General features: G+C 41.2%; 1 protein-coding gene across 1 annotated transcript in view; it reads right to left on the reverse strand.

Annotated features, from left to right (window-relative positions):
- Positions 1-563: 563 nt before the first annotated feature.
- The window catches only part of TXNRD2 (thioredoxin reductase 2), a 42,396-nt gene continuing 17,027 nt past the window's right edge, over positions 564-25,932 (reverse strand). The window contains exons 12-17 of the mRNA XM_090062554.1: positions 15,572-15,708; positions 9,972-10,067; positions 9,617-9,709; positions 7,950-8,021; positions 6,092-6,189; positions 564-3,970 (exon numbers count right to left, since the gene is read on the reverse strand). Coding sequence (XP_089918680.1) covers positions 3,841-3,970; positions 6,092-6,189; positions 7,950-8,021; positions 9,617-9,709; positions 9,972-10,067; positions 15,572-15,708 — 626 coding nt within the window. The 3' untranslated portion in view covers positions 564-3,840. The remainder of the gene's footprint in view (positions 3,971-6,091; positions 6,190-7,949; positions 8,022-9,616; positions 9,710-9,971; positions 10,068-15,571; positions 15,709-25,932) is intronic.

Here is a 25,932-nt window from a genome sequence, read left to right on the forward strand (position 1 = left end):
AAAATGGCAAATTAAGCATAAACAAGTCCTTTGGGTGCATTTTTTTTTAAATTCAAATTATGCAGAATAGTGAATTACCAAGTCATATAAAGCCTGGCCTAAACAGGCATGTTTTTATTATTCTTTAATTGTTATTTAATCTGGATTAAAATAGTTTGTGAAACTATAAGGGGAAAAGTTCAAGACTGATGCCCACATGTTTGCTTTTTAATCACCGCTTGAATTCAAATAAAAGGGAGGGAGCTACTAGTTCTCTCAAAGCCACAGACTATAGTGAAACCTCCCAGGAAATTCAAAACATAGGGTCACCATGTAGGAGTTTCCATATACAATCATGACAATATGCTTCTTGGTGCCAACTCAAGAACAGAAGCCCTAGGTAGTTTTTACCTAGAAGAGCCATATATGACTCCAGGTTCAAGGCATTTACTTTGATTTTAAATTTTTGGTTTCCCTGTCACCAGAAATAGTCCCACTTTTTATTGAGATGTGAAGGAGAAAGTTGCAATAAGCACAGATCAGAAATTTAAAAGAAATTAAACAAAGACATTCTGACACATTCTAGAAAAATCATTCTTTATTAATCTTAAACGTAACAATAAATAATAGGATCAGATATATTTAATAGGCAGCCAGAATTCATCAGACTTGTTTACCCCACTGTGTGGCTTGACAAACAAGCCGTCATTAGCTGGCATCCTGAAAAGTTGCCCAACTGTATTTAAACATACTTGCAGCTCACATCTTCGATACGTTGCAGCATACATAACACTTTCAATTGGCATTAGTCAGGCTCATTTTCTTACAAAAGGCCATCCCCGGAGCACACACAAGGAGTCCATCAGGAAAATAAGAGCAATCGTGCTCATTTCAGTTATTCTACCTCACTCTTCATTCTGACATCAATGCTATGTGGGCACGAAGGTACATCAAGATTTATTTCAATGGGCAACAATGCCTTGCACTAAGTAGAGGCCCAGAGCCAGGATGCAATTCAAGAGGCAAGATCAATTTTCATGGACTCAGTTTCGTGATTCTAAAAACAAAAAGTACCCCATTAAAAGGTTACTTTAGACAGCGATGATATGGAAAAATTTCACACCCCACACAAGACATTGGAGAGTTTCCCACCAGCTCTCTTCGCTGGTTGTAGTGCAGCAAGCTACTGTTTCCATCCCAAGTCTTGTGATAGGAGTGAAGTTAACTCATCTTCCCTCTGGACCCACTTCCATTGGCATGTAATACATCCAGTCACATGCATGGGTAAAACTTGAGTAGAACAGCAACCTGCCACATGGTTAAAGGGAACAATGCTGGTGCTATGGGGGGATTCACTAGAATGGGGGGATTCACTAGAAAAATCTTCAACACACACATATCCCTTCTAATCAGCAGAGGGCTGCTATCATAGTGCAAGACATATGCAGAGTAAAATGCTCAACAGTTCAAATACATGGAAAGAATGGGTTTGCTATGTGGTCTTTTTTTCTGCCTTAAAAATAACCAGTGGTGCATTTCAGGTACACAATTATATTTCTGCACAACACCCTCGTATACTAAAGGAATGATAGAGTTTTTGACTCCACATGTGTGAACATGACACTTGCATAACATTTTTTTTTTCTGAAGGGAACAGTAACTAATAGGCAGTATTCCAAACAGATTTCCGTTTGCAAAGCATTCTTTCTACACTGAATGCCTGAAGACTTTATCTCAGGGCAGAATCAAATAAATCAACAGGTATGATGAGAAATGCCACATGCTGCATTCAATCAAACAGGATCACTCCTTGAATCACTCCTTTTATAGAGCAGAAGCAGGAGGAAACTTTGGAAACAATGCAGCTAAGATCGTGTTGTTTTTAAATGCAGTCAGCTCTTTGAAAATAACATATTTTAATACCACTTTGAAAGCACGTTGATAAGTACTGTTAAATTTGTTTTGATATTGTCTGATCAAACTCCAGAAGCTATTTTCCAATGGCTTTTGAGACAGGGACAATTCTGATGATAAGAAATATTTAAAACTTGAGACAGATCTACCATTGGTTTATAGTGTAGCCTGCTGTGAAGTAGTCAACCAAGTTGACTTTTCTCCAAGCATAAGACAAAATGCCAAAGGTATAGTGAAGTGGCAAACAGTCCTTAGGAATTATGCAGAACTGTCAAAACTGACTTGCAAAACTACTGCTCTAAATAGAGAGTAAGACTCGTTTTTATTTGGTCTTTCCTTCCAGAGAATAGTAGCTTGTGCCTCCCTTTCCAACATGCTCTATTCTATTTTAAAGGCTACTAAGTAGATAACTGATTGTGCTTATCAAAATACGAGCAACAAATTGCAACTTGGAATCCAATCCTAAGGGTTTTATTTACCTGTAGAACAGCTTCCTGCAAAAGAAGCTTTGCTATTTAATTTGTCTCGCTTTCAATTGCCACAGCTTAGCCAGCATCTCCCCCTTCTGGCCAACACAAAAATAAGCAGCAGCTCACAGTACATGAATGTTTTCTTACTTTCAGGAAGTTTGGCCAGTATCCTCAAAGACCAGCTTGCATATAGGCATCTTCAAAGTGAGCTATGAACAGGCGCACCTTTTCTCTGGTTTTGTTTTTTTTAACTTAATCCAATTCCTTTCCCTCTCCTCCCAAGTTAATTTCGTCAGAGCTTAAGGGGGCTTTGGTTTATCAATGCAAATCTATTAAAAAATGTATCATATAAACCAGATCTCTATTTATTGCTGAAAGACTAGAGCTCACTGAACAGCCAATACAACTTCATGTGTTTCTAGGTTTGAATCCAATGTTTCAACATTGCTTAGTGTTTGGCAAGGGATCAATGATGCGTGTGATGTTTCAATTCAGTTTGATCTGAAATTAATTAACAATTTAAAAACTATGCAGGAACTTAACCACCAAAACCAGCTTCTTTCTGGAAAAGCTTAATCAGCCAAGTCTCCAAACTGTTAAATAAAATCTGCCAGACTCCTCTGGGACACTCTGCCTTTGCCGACATTAAATTCATCTGACAGCATGACAGCTGAAACGGCCACTTCATATTTTCCTCTGCTACCAATTCCTATACCCGGTATGTTTCCATGAAACAATGATGACTGCTAGACATATTAGGGTTTGCTTTCTATCAGGATGTGTTAACTAGGAACTCTTGTGATCAGCACCAGTTCCGAGTCACTCTGCTAGATGCGACTGAGGAAGTGGTGGTTGTTACCTAATAAAAACTGAAAGGACCCAAGAGCCTTGGGCAGCCTGATGAACTACTGCTACTCCCCACAGATGAACCTCAGCAGTAAGGTGTTCTCTGGGGCGGACTCTGGCTGTCAAAATCCCACATCCTGTCAGACGGGCTCCTGGCACTCTTCGGAGCACACCACAAGCCGCTTCAATTTGACCGTGCACTTATCTGAGGGTTCAACATGCCCACAAGGGGGAAGTAATTTGCCAGTGGTTAGTGGTATAAACCAAGTGACATCTGTTCAAGCTGGCCTCAGATGCTGAACGATGAGCACAAAGATACATTTTTACATAAAATGCAATGATTCCCCCCCACCCCCCCCTTTTTTTTTTTTAACCTCCAGCAGGATCCAGGCACTTCAGAAATGATATGCTTCAGGGAAATAGGATTTTTGGAAGCAGTGCATTGATTGTTGTCTGGGCAGTTCTTCAGAGAGGTTCAGTCTGGCTGCAAAACTAAAGTTTCTTTCTTGCTGCCAAACTAAAGGAGTGAAGCCTGAAATGGCAGCAGCTGTCAAAGCTGTTTCTGCCAGGATGCCCTTTTTCCTTGTCAGTTCTCTTGTGTGCTCCTTTTTCTTCTCTCCAGGGATGGTACTTAACCTCAGCAGCCTGTGACTGTGGCATCCAAGCCAGAGCGCTTTGTGATATGTAACTTGGTTACCTCCTCAGCGCTGGTAGGGTGGATGCCAACTGTCTTCATCATCTGTGAATATGTAGCTCCACATCTATAAAAAATGATCATAGGAAAAGTGAAGTTGCACCATGTCTGCAACAAGTATCCAGACTGCTGCTTCAAGTGCTAGGCTGGAGTTATTTTTCCCTGTTTCCATGCAGTAAGAGCCAATGGAGGAGCTGTGTTTAGCAGGGGTGGGCAAGATGCGGCCCGCCCGGCTATTCTATCTGGCTTGTGGGGCCCCTAAAAAATTGGAAAATTAATATTTCCTGGCTGCCTGTCATGCAGCTCTCAATGGCTTGCCAAAACTCAGTAAGCGGCCCTCCGCCCAAAATAATTGCCTGCTCCTGGTTTAACGGTACTGTTCCAACAACAGCTTTTCTCATCTCAACAAAAACAAAACCATTTCTTTCAAGGTTGTTGAAAGAAGTAGGGTAAGCAGTGAAGAACTTACCTCCATAACACTTTTAGGGAAAGGAAACCTCCATAACACTTTTAGGGAAAGGAACAATTATCATTTTCATTTTGATAAATGAAAAGTTAGGACACAGAGAAATTAAGTGATTTGTCCAAGGTCACAAGTGAAATTTCTTTTAGTGTCTCACACATCCAGAAATCTCCATAGAGGGGAATCATGGCAGGTTGCATTGTGTTAACAGGGTGTAGAATGTGGAAAACAAAATCATCCTTTTAAAGAAGGATTAAGATAAGAGCTAATATTCGACAAAAGGTTCATACCTACCGTGGGTGTATTCTACATTGCAAAAAGCTATGAAATATAATAACATACCAATACTGGGGCTTGACCTTCTGAAAACCTCTTGTGGTAGCTAGCATTTTGACTCCCCTCAGGCAAGGCCGAAAAAAAAGCTCTTCATGTACTTCCTTTGCAATGGTTATTTTGGATAAAACTTCAAAACAATGATATCCTAAAAACTACAATTCTAGAATCTGTACCACTGGCAATTAATGGACAATGAACACATGCTGGAAATATGTGTACTTGGTGTGGACTGCAATCAGTGATTTCTGAGATATCCCTCACATTATGCTTGTGGTCCTCCCTTCCCAATCTTTTCTGCTTTTCATTTGTGCTAGTCACTCACAAATAAAAGCCTACAAACTCCACAATGATCTGGTAATGGCACTGAGGACAGCAAATTAATATTACCTTCACAAGTGTTTCTCAGGCCATGGAGTTTGCTTTCTTTTATAAATTAATGTGGAGTGAAGCTCTATAATAATTTAAATATATACATCAACATTTATGAAGAAGCAAATCAGTCACAAAGGGACATATGAGAATGATTTTTATCGTACATCAGAAGCCTAGAGGTAATGCTCTGTGCTATCAGAGAGGACCCTGGAACAGCTCTGATCCCTTACTCCAAAGGAGCAGAAGGGGCCAGGACCAAGGAGAAGGCAGTACACCCAGCTGGAAGGGGAAAACTGTCCCTGCTTCAATGAAAAAAAACCTCCTAATCTAGATCAGGCACTAGTTTACTTAGTCTCATGTCCTGGAAGTTACACTGGTATTAAGTGCTTTGGAAAGTGCATGATGGAAAATGATGAAGTAACTTGTTCTCTGATTCCTGCCCTACAGAATTGTCTTCCTTGCCTTCTCAATTAGTGGTCAGCTTATACCCCAAAGTATAAGAATTCATTACAGGTTGTCCTCTCCAGTTAGTTGAGGAGTTGTCATTAGTCTCATTTTAGGTTACACTTGAATCAGGCCCTTGAAGTTGGCACATCGACGAAGCAGAAAAAAGGAGTCTTGAACAGGTATAATGGAGGTCTTCTGTGCCAAATGTAACAATAGACTTAAAAAAATGGCTTGTTTATAGGACAACTTCCTCCCTAGTGAGAGAATCCTCCTTGTGAAGAAACCATAGTTAGCAGGTGGATGCACAAACTGACTTTTTAGTTTTTCTGGTCCTGCAATATTACTTTGTTTCCATTGTGCCCTAAGTATATTCAGTATTTCTGTAACTACATCCAGTATATATTAATAAAGAATGGCACTATTTTTAGTGAAAATGTGTAATGCTACACAAAAGTAATATAAAAACACTGATTCTTTATAGTGTTGCCAAAATTAAGCAGCTATCATTTATGATCTTACAGTAACCTAAAACACAAGTTTTCGAAGCGAGAGACATTCTTTTGTACTTACTTGATTCCAAGAGCAAATCCTTGAATAACTTCACCAGCATTTGGTCCAATAAAATGAAGGCCAAGAAGTCGTTGCTCTTTTTCTCGCAAGCACACCATCTGAAAACAATTCACCGCAAAGAGATCTTTTCTTAGAAAAATCTAAAGATAGGCCAAAAGACTGGGTAAAATAGAATTAGAGTACCCCAAGATCCCAATTCTACAAGCCATTCCTACTGAAAAAAGAATTTGAGCATATGTTTAATCCAACTGACATTTGAAAAATATAAGCATGTCCTTAAACCTATTTCTGAATCAACGCTTTAAGGCCACCCCATTCTAATATTTAGGCTTATCTGTATCCTATAGAGTTCATGGAGTCATTGAAGAATAATTTGAACAAAATTAAATGTGGTTTGGTTGGTTACTTGGGTAATATCCAATACATGCTGTGTGAGGTCCAATACCTGCCTCAGGATAATATCATTCTGGCTCAGAATGGGCACTGATGACCAAAAGGACATGCCATAATTAAGTCAATGAACCCTGACGGCAACCACATTTGGCAAAGTACCATAGAAACAATGCGTCTTAGAAACAATTGCGTCTAAAAGGAAGCCAAGAGTGGTAAATCTGCTGTAGGAAACAGACTCTAAAGGCTCCTGACTCACTGAACACTCACCTGTGTTCCAGAACCACATTTTGAAGTGTTTTATACAGGTCAGCCTCCCATTTTTCTCAGACTAATATCTACTGAATCTCTACTAGACCAAAAGTTTTTGCTATGCAGATCAAGCAGATTTTATTTAAGACTGCATGAGGACTGGGGATTCACTCATCACTTGAGTGATAAGAAACTTCTAAGCAATGGAGAGATTATCAAAACAACTCCTCGGAGGTTCAGATATAACAAGTTTAACATTCATTCAATTGTTTTGAGAGCAAGTTTAGAACACTATATGCTAAATGACTCAGCAGACACATTGCTGGTTTCTTGTTCTCAGATACTGGCAATGTTTATATGAGAAGCAATGGCACTTCAATTCTTTGCTGGAGGACAAACATAAAATGGGAATCTACTTAACTGTTTAAGCAGCTGCATTTGACAAAGAGCATAGATGAAAATCCCTACAGTTATAAATGCATGGGATATTCTATGTATGGTAAGCTAGGAGCATGATACTTTGAGATGGACTAGTTCGATCACGACATTCATCTCATTGCAAGGAAAAAAGTTAGTCCCCCACTATAAAATATTCCACTGATGCCATCCTTTATCTTAGTCAAGCTCCTTGATACAGTAAAGTGGGGCAGCAGAAAACTTTCTCATAATCAAATTAACTGTTAAAAAAGTAGATACATATCAGGTCTGAAGCTCTGGTCGAAAACCAAGAAACCTCTGTTTCTGCATAGCAGCTGTGGAACCACTAATCTCATTTTGTAACTCGATTTCTTTCATTAAAAAAGTATTTCCTCCAACAAACAATTCAAATGTTACATTTTGGCTGATGACAAGAAACAGCCTTCTGTGGGGATGCACAATGTCTTATGTCTTAAATATTCTGATCCAAATCGAATTCTCAATGATTCCTTAACAAGGTAGCAGCAGTCCCCAGATGCCATCTATCAAGGGGAGTTGCAGCAGCCAGCACTGCTAATTAAACATTTGTAAAGTGCTTTGAAGATGTAAAGCACAATGCGAGGAGCACTGAACTTGTGAATCAATGGTTAGGAAAAAAAGAAGTCTGTCAATTGGGAAAAGATCCCATCAGTCTTGAGACATTTTTTTTTTGGGCAATCTTTCAAATGCTCCTCCTTAAATCACACTAGAGCCTTGTTTTCTTTTGTTTCAATTAAAGCTAAATGTTCAGAACACTTACTTTTATATAACACTGAGTTGCATCTCTCTCAGCCACAGTAAACTCCAACGGCTTATAATACGCATGGTACACCTGATGGGGAAAAATTATTTTTTGGATATATGGTTATATGAAGACCAGCTATATAGCATCATCTTGACTGCCATTTCTAAACACCAGTGCTATAAAATAAAACTTTAGATGGACTTGTAACTGCATTCTTTTTTTTCAAGCTTGCCAGATACATAGTTACAGGGGAAAAATGAATACATGGAAAACACGATTAAGAGAGTGAAATGCATTCTTCTCACAGGATAAGCTTGTTTTAAAAAAAACAATCTTGCTACTCAGCTCTGGTGTTCTGAATGTATGTTTCTGTGCACACGCACACGCGTGTGCACACCCCCCCCCCCCCCAATCAGATGTCTTTCAGAGGTCTTTTGGCCATAAAGGTAAATAACAGTTTGTAGAAAATACAAAGAATGACAAGTTCTCCGTATCTATAATCATGAACTGCAGGGCTAAACCTAAGGCTAATTTCTGCAGACTACCTAGGAAACAATGTTACCTTTTCACTGTTGATTTTGCCTCAGGTTTCAATTTAAGCCTATCAATCCAACTCTTTCTTACATGCCAGTAAGTGTCAGTACCTCAGGCTCACCTATAGATAGGGCTCAATCAATCAAATGCACTATACAAGTACACTGCTTTCATGAGTCGGACAAGAACAATAGTTTTGAGACAATCTATATTGTTCCAGTTGGTGCTAGAACCTAGAAATCAATGCATTACCATCAAACACTAGAAAGTCTGATGTCAATTTTAATGCATACACTGAATTTCAGATTAGAGAGACAAAAGGCAACATAAAACAGCAACACAAGACATGGGGAAAAGGAACCGAATAGACGTAAATGAGAAAGCTGTTAATTACTGTATTTTGCATTATTGCATATTGTATGAAGTAAGATCTAGACAGCTTTCTGTGAAAGCTAAATAACAATACTCTAGCATTTATTTACAAAAATGGCTCACTGAAGACTTCATTTGTTATAACAGTGCTATAGTCAAACAGAGGCAATTAATCTGGATTCTCCCCTCACCCCCAATTCCATCCCCACCCTCAAGCAATGGTGCATCGAAGCACAACTATCCAAAGTCTATCTGCATGTGACTGTATTCTTCAAGCAGCTATACTCTTCAATCTGGAAGGCATAAATACAGCAGACCAGGGACTAGCCAAATCACTCAACTATAGCATCACTCTGTTTATCTGAGTATTTTTCAGAGGCATCAGAAAGGTAAATAAAGGTCTGGGTCAGTTAATTTGGAAGACCCAACAAGATATCACAGTTACTTAATGATGATTGTACCATTAAAAATAGCAACTAGTGCTTAAAAATACCCAGGGACTGAGTGAAAATGTTTCAAGCTACCCATGGCACCCCTGCTTTTAAAAGTCTTGGCCCTCTCTGAAATAAACACATTCCATCTTTTCAAGTACTCAGCTTCATGGCTATCATCATTTTGACTGCCTTTCCATCTTTTCAACTACTCAACTTTTCAAGCACTCAACAATTGGTCCTACTAATCAGTTTTACCAGTTATCACATCTTACAGAGGTGAAAGTTGCCATCTCCACAGTAATGCTTAGGCTCCTTCCATCCAATTAAAAATCTTTTTTGTACCTCAGTGTTATCTGCTCCATAACGTCCCACTGCCTCTTCTTCTGACAGTCCTACACAGCCATATTCCAAAGGAGTGAAAACCGTAGTGGGTACCTGCATGGCCCAAAAAACCCCATTAAATGCTTCCATTGAATTAGATGACAAAGGCTTCTGCCATCCAAGTAGCTCTAAGGAAAATTTTGGCAACAGCGAAAAGGACTCTAGTTATACTGCACAAATGCACAGTATTGTTTTCACCAATTCATCCTGGAAAGCTTGGTCCCCATATTAAAAAAGTGAATCCTACTGATTTAGAGGTGTGGCAGGCTTTGTTTTTAAGCAATAAAAAGAAAAATCAAAGGAAAAAGTAACTCACACTGTCATAATCCATCAGTTCTGAAGACTGGCCGAAGAGACGCCGAGCCAGCAGTTTTCCTGCAGCTATTGCAGTAGGTGTTAGCTCTGGGCGCCCCTGAGAAGAGATCACAAAGTCTGCTTCAGCTGGAAGGCAAATATAGATCAGGATCTTCCAAGAGGTGTTTGGTAGAGACAGAAACTTGAGGATTTCAACTAACCACTCAGAGGTCCAAGCATGGTAGTGAGCAAGCATTAGGATATGAAGATGGGCATTAGACTGGGTAGGAAGTTCTAATAACGCCCCCTCCCCGAAATCTAACCAAGACAAGCTCCAAGACCATCTGAGGCAAGGGCAAGGAGCCAGAGAAGGAACAGGCACAAGGAGGAAGTTGTCTGGGAAGGTGAAGAAATCAAGAACTTGTGGAGGGAAATGACATGGAGGGATCGAAGCAGCAGTAGCTGGAAGGGTTCTGGTGGGACAAAGCAACATTTTTAAAAATAACTCTGAAACGCTGGATGATCTGGCTGTCATTTTAGTCGAGGCTTCTCAGATTCCCACACAGCACTGTTAGGTGGCCGCTCCAAAACTTTCACAACTCAACTTGCCCGGCATCCCTGGCAACTGACAACCTTAAAAACTGGCTTCAAATACCAACAGCCAGATTCCCTGGCTGACCCACACAAACTTTTTAAGGTTATATGTATTACTCTAAAAGGTCTGCTCACCTAATAAGACTAGCTGACTGCTTCCTCCTACCCAGTTTTTGAAATTGCTGAACATGGGTAAGTAGTAGGGGTATGCAAAATGAACTGTATTCGATTGAGATTCAGCCTGAAATTGAGGACAGCAATTCAATTCATTGATTCGGATTGCTGTTCCCGATTTGATTCGGCTCAATCTGAAGATTTGACGCAGAGTCGGAGAATCAGCGATTTGCCCACAGACACCGCTTTAAATGTTTCTTCTACATACCTCAAGGTAGCAGGCGGTTCGTGAACGCAGTGATGCTGGGGCAGATGGAGCGTCCCACAGGAGTGCAGGGGGGGCCTCCAGGTGCTTGGCAGTGAACCCGGAAGTGCTTCTGGTCCACTTCCGGGTCGGTTGCTGAGCACACTGGGGACCCCCCCGCCCCCCACGCTCGCATGGGACGCTCCATCTACCCCAGCATTGCAGCATTCACAAGCTGCCTGGTACCTTGAGGTATGTAGAAGAAACATTTAAAGCTGTGTCTATGTCTGAATCTCTGAATCTTTCCGATTCAATTTAGAGAGATTAAAGGGTCTCCCGATTCGATTCGGAGATTCAGACGGTGAATTAGGCTGAATCTCTGCTGAATTGAATCAGGGACCGAAGCTTCACGCAGCCCTTGTAAGTAGATCTGGTATGCATCAGTAGCCATTTCTGTGTCCCTGCAATATCAACTGAATTGCAAGTTTTTTTCCAGTTTCCATTAATGCTCATTGTACCAACTGCCAAAAGACAAAGCCAAGAAATATGGCATTATAAGCCCTTGCACCTACCTGATGCACAAGTACTGTGTATTCTACTCATTAGTGGAGATTAACCTATTTTTCTGCACAACCCACGACAAATCATGAAACTGCAAACCTACACTTTTCTCTCCAAGAACCATCAAGTTACGGTTTTTCAAGCCTAGTATTTTGACTTTCAAGTCTGTAAATGTCATTTACCAGATGAAATTTGTCATTTGTTTTTTCTTGCACACATTTGCCTGAAACATGGCTGCCAATCACTTCTGTAGCAGGAAATACAGATGTTGTTTTGGCATTCCAGAAATGAATAGAAGATTGGAACGAAAGATAAAATTGTGAAAGCACTGCTATGCATTCCATAAAACTCAACTAATTACTAAAACATCCATGCAGATAAAGCACAACTTCTCATAATGCAATGCCTTTAAGACCTTGCCTGGTAAATATTTGGAGTGAGCATTCACTTTGCAATCATGTGTAGAGCTACACTGTTATTATTATTGCTATGAATTGTTCATAAGAATCCTTCAACGTATTAGACGTTCAAACTAGATGTCTCCTAGGAGAATTTAAAAAGCTTTGATGTATTGTATATTTGTTCTAACACGACCTCTTTTTTGGTCTAATTTCTATTCCGAACCCTCTATTAAAGCAACATACTGTACATTCCACCCCCATTACAGATCTTTGTTATAACACCCTTTGAAAGAAGACAGATGTCAAGTGACTTGAATGTATACTAGCCCTCCTTATAAGAGTACCTTCTTTTATAGCACTTAGCATGGTTCTTCAGCAAGCATGATACTGGAGAAAGGATTTTAACAAACACAGTTAATACATATATCAGCCTGACAAAATTATTGCATACATTTGCCATGCTGATTTCCCCAGTGATGATTACTGACAACAACAAAAAAAACCCTAAATGAGGAATTCACACCAGTCAAAAAAGCCATTTACTCAGGGCTAAGAAAGCTTTTCAAGAGCAACAGATGGACCCCTGAAAAAATTATTCAAGTTAGCAGTTCAAATGAATTAGGATCTAATTCTCCAAACAAGGAAACAGCAAGGCTACCTTGTGCATAGTTCCATATTAGCACCAAGTGAAACTGTCCTTGATGAATAGGCAAGTGGGGTTTTGTTTGTGGATCAACTTTCTACGATGTCCAACTGAATACTGTAGTTTAGCTTTTAGTAGATGGCAACAAGTTTATAGCTATGCAGTGTAGGATTTGGGAATGTGGGACTGATAATTACTGGGTTGGGAGAACAGCCAGGGAAAGAAAAAAAAAATAGGTAGAACATTATACAAGAACAGAGGGAGGAAAAAAGCAGATCAGGGACCTTGGGCAAACTCTACTTGTAACAACAATGATATTTGCACACAACAAGCAGGATCTTGGTGGGTTCCTCAGTCCCTTTTTGAAAAAGTCTCATTCAAACAGGCCCTCCTTCCTCCCATCAAAATTATATCGTTCAAAGATTTTTCAACCAATACACACTTGAATGCCATGTAGGCACTGCTGGTATGTGGAACTGATGATTTCAGAGTACATAGGAATTTCAGACATGCTAAAGAAATGCAACTACACCAGTTTTGCTTCATTGACAGTTCCCTAAGATGACAGCATTTCCCATTTTCTACTATGTGAATGAATTCTATTTTTTTCATAGTTAAGCACTGAAATAAAAATTTCAACATTCCTGTTGTCAAATTCCATTGTCAGTACCATGCAGGAAGTCAGACTAAATGGAGATTTCTTATGGGTTTCAGTTCTATGAATATATTACCCCATTATGTCTCATGTTATTGGGAGCCACCAAGACTCAACAATCCAATCTTCCCCGGAGGCAGCTGTGACAGTGCACGGAGCGGCCAGGGGAAGGGGTCGGTCCCCAGGCGCTGCAGAGGAGTCCTGCAAACAATGGAGGTGGGGGTGTGGAAGCAGGAGCCCTGTCAGTATTTGTGGATTTTGCCATTCATGGGGATCTCTGGAACGTATTCCCCGCAAATAGCAAGGGTCTCCTGTACTTACACATGAACTTAACCCATCATATCTGCACAGGTCTAATTAAATAGAGTTCTGCCTCTCTGTGTACTGGATACACTTCTATCCAGGAGTCCCGATAATCCAATCTAAATCTAACAAACAGCATTAGGATAGATAAAAGCAGGAAACTGAGACAGGACACATAGCATTTAAAGACAGTGCGAGTCAGTGTTACACATATGAAGCTTCTGAAGTCCCAATATTTTTCATCAGCAAGATGAAGGTTGGAGAAAGGGGAGAAGCATCCAGCCAGAAAGTTAAATTAAGTGAAATACAGAAAAAAGGGTAGGAGGAAAAAGGAAAGCATATGAGGCAAAGTGTCTCTTCATAGGGAACACTGCAGGTTAGCAGTAGACCCAGCAATAGAAGCAAGCATCATCAGGGTCCCAGAGACCTTGACGCTTACTGGTGAATTTCAAGTAAATGAGAGGGAGCAGTTAGGAAGGAAGATGACCCAACCATGGCAGGAACCAGGACTGGACAAAGGCACTGGGATACAGAGAGGAAAGAAAAGATTTCTAGAAGTGTCACAGAGACAGCATGTGTGTACGTGACAATTGAAGAAAGGAAGAAATCAATTATGAATCTGTGTGGTGGAGAAGGACAGCAAGGCTGTCAACAGTGATGAATAAAGGGGAAAAGATTTAGGAGGAAAAAGTAGTAGTTCAGTTGTGACAGTTTAAAAAAGGAAGCAGAGGGTCATCCTCAAGGAGACATCAGAGATGGATAGGAAGGGACACATGGAGCCAAGATGGAGGGGAAGGGGTCAAGGGTGGACAGGTAAATTTATGAGACATAAGCGTCTCTGGCTGTTTCAGAGCCCAGTGAGGAATGCAGAGGGCTTATCCAAGGACATTACATAACCCGTCACACCTCCTGGAAGAGTTAGAAGGAACTGCCTAGTTCCCATGTGGCAGAGTCATGAGGTACGTAACTCTTGACTTACACTGTAGGCATCCTCTAGATGTCATAATCGTATTTCTACCTACCACCTTTAAAAAAAATCTCTCTCATATATCAAAACCAATCCGGAAAAGAACCACTGCACTCAATTGTTACTAATTTCAGTGATGGTGTAACAGTGTTGGCTGTAAGAATTTTATACTTTGCAAGACTAGGACCATTATTCCAGTCAACACTGAAAGAATCTACAACTACTTGTTTTGTTCAAATTAATAACTGAATGAGCTTCAGGTCTGTTAATACCTCTTACACTCTCTTGCCATGAATTGCCAAGCAGCTAAGTTGATTTGAGCTGATCATTTGCAGAACAGCATCAATAACAGAGTCATGAGCAGAAGTGTTTGGAGCAACCAAATTTCAGGTTCAAAGATGCAAGTACTTTTGTCAGAAGCGTTTCATAGCAGGAAACTGGAAGCACTGTGTAGTTTGTCTGATTAAACACAATCAACCAACAAAACTCTAGCAACAAATATTCACAGAATTTTTCGCTATCATTCCACATCATTTTAGAGAATTACTGTCAGCTCAACTAGTTACATATATTTTAACTCAGCATTCATGGGTAACAAAGTCATTTATTTGAACAAATACAAATAAAATGAGAAAAATAATTAAAGTGTTAAAGATATTATTAGCAGCCTTTGACCTGAATTTCCTTGATAATCATCCACCATAATGTCTGGTACTGAAATACTTCATAAGATCTATCTCAAGAAAATTACTGGTTTAGGTGACTGGCATAAACACTGCAGCTTACAAAATAGAAAAGGCGTAAACACAGTTACATACACTAAAGCAGAGGTCAGCAATGTTTTTGGGCAGGGTGCCGAAAACACCATTGACCTCAACTTGTAAGACGTTGGCGTGCCTGGGGCGGATGGCAGAGGAGCCACTAGGTGCCCTATCCTTGTTGAAGCAGCACAACCCTGGCCCCTTCCCTGCCATCCGCCCTGAGGCATGCATGCCAAGCAAAATGCCTTCAAGTGCCACACTCTGGCACTCATGCCATGGGTTGCCTAAAACGTGACGCCATCAGAGATGCTAGGTTTTTTTAGTCAGGAACAAAGTTAGGCTTTCTGTTATTGTAAAATAGTTTATGTAGACATCATACCTCCGTTATGTCTCCAACTGCATAAATGTGAGGAACAGAAGTAGCTTCGCTGGCATCAACAATGATCTTTCCAGTTTCAGAATTCATTTTCACTCCAACTGTCTCCAAATTAAGAGTTTTAGCGTCAGGAACTCGACCTTAAGGAAACAAAGAAGTTTAAGTTAAAAATATCTGAAGACTTTGGCAGCTTTAAATCTACAAAACAGTCACTCTCCAGCAGAGGTTTCCAAGAACTCTGTGCAATTCAATAGCCCAACCAAAAGAAAACAAAAAATGTACTTGACAGTGGCAAAGTTTTAAATGGAAATTACTGATATGAGTCTCTTTTTGTGAAAATAAAACATTAACTTCATTACTAGTGCCTTTGCTTAAACAATTGTAAAGAAAGTTATCTATAGTACAACTTGTCAGCTGCCACCCAATTCTATAGCATGTAGAAACCAGAAGGTTGTTTATAGCGTATTATTAACTACAGTTAACAAATGTAACATCAGTGCATACTTTTGTTTATAACTGAATTGCCTCTACATTAAAGGCAGCTTAAATACTACCTTATAGAGTCAGAGTGCTGACTTAAAAGTCATATATTGTACAGATTTTTTTTATTCATTATTAACTGCAAAATATTAAAACTGATATAATTAATAAAAATCCTCATTTTTTGTGACTTGATGCTCTTTGTATACATCACATAATTCATTAAGCATGGACAACAACAACAGTCAGTAAAGTCAATCTCACTTTCAAGTTCCTAGGATTGTGATGAGAATGGGTGCATTTTAAAACAACTCTTGAACGTAGATTTTTTTTTATGTGTAGTAGTTTCCTTCGCCCCTAGGTTTTATAAAAGCTGCTTTTTACACAGTTTTTACTGTGGAATAAATTTAAGTGGATGATGTATCTTTAAATTATGCAGCCAATTAAAGAAAAAGCATAAGGACAATAACCTCAGTTGCAAAAGACCACAGGAAGCTCTCTAGGAAAAGCCTGATAACATTTTATTGGGCAGTCTGCATGGTGTCTGGCATAACAGGCCCCGATTCCCAACTGGAGTTCCAAAGTGCTACCATACTATAAATAATAAATTAACGGAAAAGCAATGAGCAGAATCACGTTATCAAGCATTAGCAAAATTTACAAGGACAAACCAGATCACACAGGAGATCAGCACAAGCAATACAAATGAGGGAAACTTCCTTATGCTATTATAGCTGCATCCATTTTTGGAGCCTCTAGAGGAAGGGAACAGGAGCATATTCCCCTTGCGTGGGACGCTGGTTTTCTGTTTGATGTTAATGTAGAGCTATAGCAAAGCAAAATAAAAAGGGAAAATTGTTTTGATTATGAAAAAAGCAAAACCTTTGATGTTAATGTAGGAAATTATTAAACAAAAGGAAAACCTGGCTTGTCACTGCAGATCTAATTATATGTAAACATATGATTCACTGCTTTATACATCTGCCATATAGCCAGGCCCCCCAAACAATGTCACATCTGAATGCCTCTGTAAAGACTTCTGTGTATTAATTTCATCTGGTGAAACCAACACTTCCTCTGGGAGTACTGACTGAAGCTTTCGGCACTTGGCTATCTGTCTGTCTTCCCTTCTGTTGTCCCCATGGGATGTTGATCTGCTGTTCCTTCTCTGCCCCCTGCTCCCCAGTCCTGATGCTATCAGGCAACAAAAATAATAAACCTCTAGGACCTTATCTTGGCTCGGATGTGAAACAACTTCCTACCGTTGTATTTCTTTGTGTATTGAGAGTAAAGCCTGGATATTCTGCAAATGGACAGCTAATGGGGTTTTCTAGTTTCCCCTTTTTCCTGCCCAGGCAGAGCCAAGAGAAAGCTTAGCACGCAATGGCAGGGCATTGGGAAAAAACCCCTACCCTGTCAATAGATTAGTTTAAAGAGCTGTGACAAAAACAACAGCTGAGTTTATCAAATCTGCAGGGTAACATTTAACCTTTCAATTCCAATCTCTGTTAACATGTGTATAGCTCGGTATTAATAGCTAAAGAATTACATAAAATACACTTTGCTGGTCAATGTGCAACTCTTATCCACCTCCAGCGTCACTGCCTAAACATTACTTATAAGAGAAGCTGAAGTTTTATTGGCTCATATTCACAAACTTGAAATATATTAATTCATCTTGCTTCAGATCAGATTTATTAGTTAATGATTTCTCCAACATGCAGTCCAAGTGGCTCAATTAATTTTAAATCCCAAATTTAGCAAATTCTGACAGTTCCCCACATTTATGCATCTGCAATATCAAGTCCGTTGCTAACATTTTTTTTTTTGCAAGGCAGGGTAGCGGGGTTAAGTGTTTCTGATAAACTGCTCTTAAGTTAACTCTTTTTTTCAACTATAATTGTAGGAAAGTATCTGTTCACAGCTTCCTCCAAGGAGGAAGCAACTTCAGCCCACACGTCAAACCACCACCTGAAGCAGAGACAGAGGCTCTTTTACAAGATCACATACATGCTTTTCAAGCACTGAAGATGACCGCCACCTTGAACTTCGAAGAACAATGAGACTTAAGGCACAGGACTGACCTTAACACTTATCAGCGATTAGGGACCTATTGAAATAGCAATTTCATGAAAGCCACGATTTTGAGCAGGCGCCACGAAAAAGTACAGGCTGCATGCTTTTGGTAGGCTCCCTGGAAAAAACAAAAATAAAATGGTGGCCTCCTCTGGGGAGTCAGCAGTGCTTGTGGCCACTGTGCCCCAAGGAGATAGGCTGCCAACATGGCAAAAAGTCTGCTGCCCCTGCCCCTCATTGGCTGCAAGGACTGTCTATCATATGGCTCTGCCCTTCCACCAATTGGTGATGAGGGGTGGGGCCACATGCAGACAGCTCTTGCAGCCAATCAGCAGCAAAGGGAGGGAATACCAGGACCCCTCGGCCAGAGGTGTAGGGGGGCCAGCTGTGCTCGGCCCACGAACATGGCTGCCAGCTCTGCAGTCTGCCCGCAAAATCAGCTGGCAGCCGACTTGATTTCAGTAGACCCCACTCATCAGCACTGCACGACACTATCCCACCCACCTGGAAAAAGATACCGACTCCCGCTTGCTGGTTCTTGTGCACTACCATACCACCCACTCTGCAGTAAACATGAACAAACACCACGATCTCACTTCTAATCAGAAATTAAATAACCCAAGCGGTGAAAACCTATATCTATATACCTATAACCTCACAGGCTGTTTCTATTCCCCTGGGGCTTTCCAGAGTCCTTTGCCCCAATCTGACAAGCCTCAGCCAAGCGGTTTCTTGAAGATGATGCCAGCCCACAGGCTGGAAAATGCACGTAAGCCCCCTCAGGCCACCATCAGGTTGGTCATATGTGGATGCGACTCTGACCTATGTGAGGTCGCCCATTGTATAGCACTTGGAGCCAGCTGTCCCCACAGCAAATCGGAGCCAAGTAGCACTGGGCTGTGACCAATTTGCTGACAGGCGCCACATGTGACATACCAAGTCAGAAGGCGTAGTAATGGGCACAACCATGTAAATACAGAACAAACACGTAGGAAAACCCACAGCCACCTGCTCCTGATAAAACAAGATTTTCCTTGAGGATAAAAGTAAAGTGAAGTTTACTTGCTCCCAGATGTCTCCCTTGCTACTCATCTATTCTGCTTTTTTACTGCATGGCCACTCACCCCCTTTACTCAGCGAGTCTGGATCCCCTGTCTTCCCCAGTCTCTGCCCTTTCTTCCACTGCGCTCAGGCAGGAGACGACTTCTCTGAACCACTCTTTGAGGCCACTATGCATTCCTCCTTCAAACCCCACTGCTACTACAATGTTTTGCTGTAGACAGCTAACTAATACGGGTTAATGAAGGTCAGCTGGGGACACCTGGCCCTCAGCGAAGGGAAAAAAAAGGAAAATACTGATTACGGGGTAGGATGTTCAGATGTTTCTAAGCAGTTTAGGATTTTGATTAAAACAGGGGTGGACAATTAATTTGGTTGAAGAGCCACTTAATGCGTTTTGGGGACCTGTCAAGGGCCACATCCGTGTCTGTCTCTTACTCTCTCGGTCTCTTCTCTCCCCCTCCCAGAACCCACTGGAGCTCTAGTCTGTTGCAGTGGGAGGGCAGCGGAGTCAGCTAAAGACGCTGCTGGCAGGTTCAGGAGCCCGGATACAGAACCTGCCAGTGACATCCACAGCTGATGCCATCACCCTCCTGCCATGGTGGAAGCTTCCTCCCAGAGCCCCAACCCGGAACCTGCCAGTGTTGTCACCTATGGACCCAAGCAGGGATTGCTGCGATGCTGGGCAGTGGCGTCAGCTGTGGGCACAGCCAGCAGGTTCCAGGCCCCTGTGCGGATCCTGTCGGTGATGTTACAGATGACGCTGCCACCTGCCCAGCGTGGCAGCAGCTCCTGCCTGGGTCCACAGCTGACACCACCAGCAGGTTCCGTGTCAGGGCTCTGGGCAGGAGCTTCCACCACTTCAGGAGGGCAGCGGTGTCAGCTGTGGATGCCACTGGCAGGTTCTGTATCCAGGCTCCTAAGCCTATTGGCAGCATCCACAGCTGAGGCCACCACCTGCCTGCTGTGGCAGAAGCCCTGCCTGGGTCCACAGCTGATGCCTGATGCTGCTAGGTGGAAACAGTGCCACCCAGCTGCCTGGCACCACCAGCCACCCACAGGACAGATCCAGTTAGTTGGTGGCTGTCCACTTGTGGGTCAAATCAAATCTGTTGGGCAACTGGATCCAGCCTGTGGGCTGTATTTTGCCCACCCCTGGATTAGAAGCACTTGCACTCCCAAGTCACAAAGGTGCTTCTGAAAATGTCACCCATTGGGTTCTCAGCACCTCTGGATTTAGGTACCTAAGTAACTTAGCAAAAGCCACAGTATGAAGTCAGTGCTAGAGTTGTGACTACCCCTTACTGAGGTTCCCAAATCAGACTGTTTCCTAAGGTGTGGAACTCCCTCTCCTTGTGGGGAAAAGTCATATCAACTATTTAACAAAGGAGCTAACACAGCAACTGCTTGTGAGTTGGGTGTCCTAGTGCCATCTGTGATGCCTTGGCCTGACTATTATAGTTGTGAAGTGACTCGGTATCTCCAAGAAACTAGAAGTCAAGGGACATATCACCTTAGTTCTGTTGGACATACAGTCCAATCACAGGATAGGTAATCTGTGATCTTTAGGGGGGGAATAATGGGGGGGGAAAAAAAGTATGTTGCAGTCCACATGATTGATTTACGTGCATTTTAAGCTTTTAAGGTCAATCAGAAGGCAAAGGGCTAGAAACACTTACAACATTCAATTTAGTGATACCGTGAAATTATCTTGGATCATTTCCTACTAAACAGTGTTTTTGCGCTGTCTTGTAGCTGGAGGCTTCATGCAGGGAATGTTCATCAACTTGCACCAGGTCTTAGCTATTTTAGTTCCACAATGCTTTCACACACATCAGAAGTATGCTCTATCACATGTCCTAGCAAGTACTGTAAATAAGGACTGTAGTAGCTACTGTACCTAGCATGTATCAAGTGTCAGAGCCATCATATTTAAACATTAAACAAAGATCAGAAGCAAAATGCAGCATCCAAGCCCCTCTCACAACAGGCATATTAAGAACAGTTCTGTGTAAAACAGTCTGGTGCCTGTCAGTAAAATGGGCTGTCTGTGATTAACACCTGATGGAAGTGATAACTTTTAGCAGGAGAATGCTGAAATCATGTCCTACTAAGATATTTATAAATTAAAATTAACAAGGAAGAGATAAAAACTATAGCGGGAATGCAGAACAAAAGACCCAAGCTCTTAGCAAACCACAGTGCCTTAATGATGAGAGCTTTCTGAGATTAACCGAGGCACATTATTTCCACTGAACGGTTCAAAGGTTAAGAATCTGATGGCAAGTTTTGTCCCTGAAGAGAATTCCTAATCCCATCCCCTTCCAACAGGGACCTGGCAAGGTTACAGCCACAGAAGTTTAGGGCAATGCTTCACCATATGGGACTTATCAAAGCAAAGCTCTGAAGCAAAATTTCTATGCCTTTTTTTTTTGGTTAATCCAAATTGATGCAATTGTAAGGTTTGGAGAAAAGTAGCACAAAAAAACCACTTAAAAGCATGGAAAAAAATAACTACCTTTCTTAATATCAAATGCCAATGATCCTTCTTCAGACATACAGGCTAGGAAAAAAACTGTTTTATGCCCACGGTCTGAAATGCAAGGCAGAGTGCTTGATAGCATATAGTATGCACCACCTGATACTTTTCAGTTTCCTGTAGAGCTTCAGGTATAACTCTTTTTTATAGCAAAGGTGATTTTATTTCAAGGGCAAAGCCCCATATGCCAGCACAGTGTAAATACAAACTCAGCAGCAAGCACAGAGGCTTGAAAAATGGTGGTTCAATGGCCCACATCTAGGAGACTTATTTTTTTTTGAGAGACTAAACATGAAATCTTCCTCTGTTTTATGCTTCTCATGTTCCCATCAACAGTGTATTAGGCACCACTGCCCTACTCAATCAAACTGATGTCATATGAAGCCCATTTCATCTTATCACAAAGTCCAAATGCAAACTTTATACTGTTTAATTTTTTGTTTGCAAGAAACTTGAAAGAGGTAATTAAAACACTACGGAACAAGTTCTACCTAAGCCAAAAGGAAACAATTTATGCAAGCCTCTTGGATAAGAAAACAGGAGTTTGGATGTATGGAAAGAATCCAATTTTTCTTCTTCTTCTTTTTTTTTTTTACAAAAGCAACACCAAACAAAACAAAAAACTTCTAGCACTTTCTCTTATGAAAACATAAACCGATTCTGGGTGATTATCATGATTTGTAGGAATAAGCCACTAGGCATCGCTTCAACAGAAGAAGTCTAGAGAGAAGATCGATGGATCTATCTATATTTTAATTATGCACTTCCTTCCTCTATCATATGAAATAAGATAGCTAATGCAGGGTGAATTTCCAAGAAGTACCTCACTGACCCTCCCACATATCCTAGCCCTGTGCATAATGGCACATGCAAGGTGAACAGGAATTTCTGTAGGGAGCAGAGGAAGTGTGGAGGGAAAAAACAAAATAAAAGACAGCAAAATCCTGTTTTGCAGCTACAAAAATGCCAGGGGACCCTATTCATTCAAGCTGACAGGCCCCTCTAAGGCTGAGACCATGCACAGCCAGGCACTGGTCACCTTCTCTCGCGCAAATGTTGCCAGTGCTGCCAGGAACACGCTGGGATTGCATTGCTTCGGCACCCCAATGGCTTCTGCAGTAGAAATGCAAGAGCAATTGGAGACAGTGCTGTTGCACTAAGTAAGGGTCTTGCAGTTACTGCTCTTCCCTCCACCAGAACCTCCCTGGCAGAGTTTGAAGGGCCAATACTGGGAAAAAATGCAGAACCCTGCTTCCTCTTCCCTTAACACTACCCAAGAAAAACCCCTAGACCTCCACCAGACAAAGGAGACCCAACCCCTCACTGAAGAGTCTTCATATACTGAAGAAATCCAAGCTATCCAAGCCCTGTGCAAGCCAGGACCTACTACCTATGTGACCAGACACCCCACAGCTAGAGGCTGGAAGGAAAATCACCCCCCATGACTGCTGCTGAAGTGCCTCACTCAAGACTCCAGGAGGTGCTGGGCAGAGGGAATCCTAGTGAGGAACACAGGTATGGGAAGTCTATAGGACTGGATTTGCACTATGGTGACGGTTACTGTGGTGGAGGAAGGATTTGCACAGAAAGTCAGCAATACAGGTGACACATTATTTTTTGAGGGAGCCATTACTTATTTTGGTATCACAACCCTGACCTGAGTAGTGAAAAAGACCCAAATACAATCTCCCCTCCATGCCTTTAAAACTGTTTAGCAGCATACAGGACACCCAGCATTTTAGAATAGGAAGCAAATACAATTATCTTCAACTAAAATTTCTAGATCTCAAACAGGAAATCCTGTCTGACAAATTGGCAAATGATATATATACTAGCAAGCTGCCTGAAAAGAATGATTGTGGGGGGGGGAGGCAGAGCACCACCACCCACCACCACTGCCACCTCCCAGGAGCAGGGGGAGGGAGGGAGCTTGCCCTGCCGTCCCCTCCACCCCCCTCATCAGCACCCCATGTCGCTGCCTCCAGTGCCACTGCCCCCCCCCACTGCCCTGCTCCTCAGAGGCAGCGGAGCGCCACCACGACAGCAGGGATGGAGCGCGGGGGGCTGAGGGAGAGGCCAGCGCCATCCCCTCCATCATAGCGGCACTCCAAGAACATTACAGACAGACAGACGGACTAAGCCCTTTATTATATAAGAATTTTAGCAAAGCAGATAAACTGCACAAATAAGGTGTTAACATTCCCCGTAAGAAACAGGTATCTAGAATTTATGTAGCAAAATAGGACTCTGTTCCACCCATCATATTTTATATATTCTATGTTTTAATATTCATAAAGTCCTAGTTTTTTGCTACGAGGTGTCTGTAAAAATTAAATAACCAAATGTTTACTCTAAATTCAGGATACAACTAGTTAACTCTAGCAACTGAGTTCTAGCTAACTCTACAAGCTGACTTTTTTCAATCAGCATTGTAACTGGCACATCTGCAGACAGGAAATCCTCAACACCACTAAGTTTCCCAGTCTATTATCTGAGACACCTGGCGTGGGTGTGTTGATACATAGAAAAACAATGAATCATATGGACTACACATCAATTAACCAGCTTTAACTGTTAATGTGTTTAATCCTTAAAAGGCAGATTGCAAACATAAACACCAAGGAGGGGAAAAATGACTAGTTTTCAGTTTCCAGAATATAACAGCATAGTTATTCTAAATCTCTCACATGTGACTACTGTTTAACACTTAGTCTTGCTTTGAACCCAAGATGTGAATTACATTTACACTGCAAATGACTTGCAGTAATAGTTAGCTCTAAGATTATATTTAAAGTTAAAGCAAGATTTATTATATCATCTGAATTTTTAATAGTGCTAAAAATAAGGAAATCCACCTGGAATTTCACAGGTGTGACCATACTCAAGGGAGGACTTTACTGGAAAGTTTGAGGAAATCAGATAAGGTATTTGGGAAACACATGGTTTTGAAAAATGGAATGATCTCATTTTTTGAATATTTTCCTGAAGGTTTTAGGCTTGTCACAACTGTTAAACGCCACAACCTTTTTGGTCTTGGCAAACACCGGCACCTTTGATGAGTATCATGCAACAGGAATTACTTATTTTGTGTGCAGTTTTCTAGGAATGTTAAAAGAACCCATCAGACTCCTGGAAGGAGTGTAAAATTGTAAACTGAACAAAAAACTGACCATGACATATATGGAATAAACTTTTTTTTTGCCTTCTGTTCCAGGGATGTAAAAGGATATAAAATGTTGATTTAACCCAGGAGAAAGAACCACATGGATGTCAGCTTTGGTCTCCTCAGCAGCACAAAGTACAGTAAATCAGGGGACCCAGTTCCTATTTCCATTCTTGCCACTGATGTACTTGATGACCTTCAGCAAGTCATTTAATTTCTATTCCTCATGTTTACTCCCATAGAACACTAACCTTTATGACGCAATATCTAAGAAAAAAGAGGGTAAGGAATTAAACACAGTACTCTGGTCTGCAAAATGTCCTATGTTAGTCAGCTTTTCATTCCTGGCTTTAGCCATTTTTTTTTTTTATATACAGCCATATATTGGCAAAGTCCTTACTAAAACAGGAGATCATACATCTCTGTTCTGATGAGCCAAAAATCTAAATAAAGCAATGCAGCAAGTGAAGACAAACTGACGACAGGGGTGGTTGTACAGATGAGGGAAGTAACATAGAAAGAATTTTTTCCCATTCTGTGCGCTGGAAACCTTGTAGTACCTACGTTACTCAATAGTTTAGGCCCAGAAAAAAGTAATATTTATCCTAATAGAGGTGGAAAAGACGCTTTATTTAATTCTTGATTAGATTTCCAGTAGATAGCCTCGGGGCTGAGAGACCACAAAGTGCTTCTGTACAGAAAGCACCCTCAAACAAGCTAAGTGATGAATGTGGAGGACAGCTAGTTGAACTCTCCACTGGGAGAATTTGCATGGACACGAGCAAAAATTTACTGCAGGGTAAAAGGGAGTAGTAGCTACCCTGCAGTAACTGCCTGCATGCACACTCTTACCCTATATTGAAATGGAAGTAAGACTGTGGTAGTTAAATCTTCTTTCATAGAAGGCTAAGATCCACAAGCACCTTTAGCTACCAGATTCCACATAATGCATTTGGGTTCTTAGAAAGAACATTTTCTCCATCACCTCCTTAGATGATGAGCACTGCAGCAGAGGTAATGTACTGGACAGAAAATGAGAAAGCAGAG

The sequence above is a fragment of the Crocodylus siamensis genome, chromosome 9 (assembly GCF_052110815.1).
Source record: "Crocodylus siamensis isolate JL-2025a chromosome 9, ASM5211081v1, whole genome shotgun sequence".
In the NCBI taxonomy this organism is placed as follows: domain Eukaryota; kingdom Metazoa; phylum Chordata; order Crocodylia; family Crocodylidae; genus Crocodylus; species Crocodylus siamensis.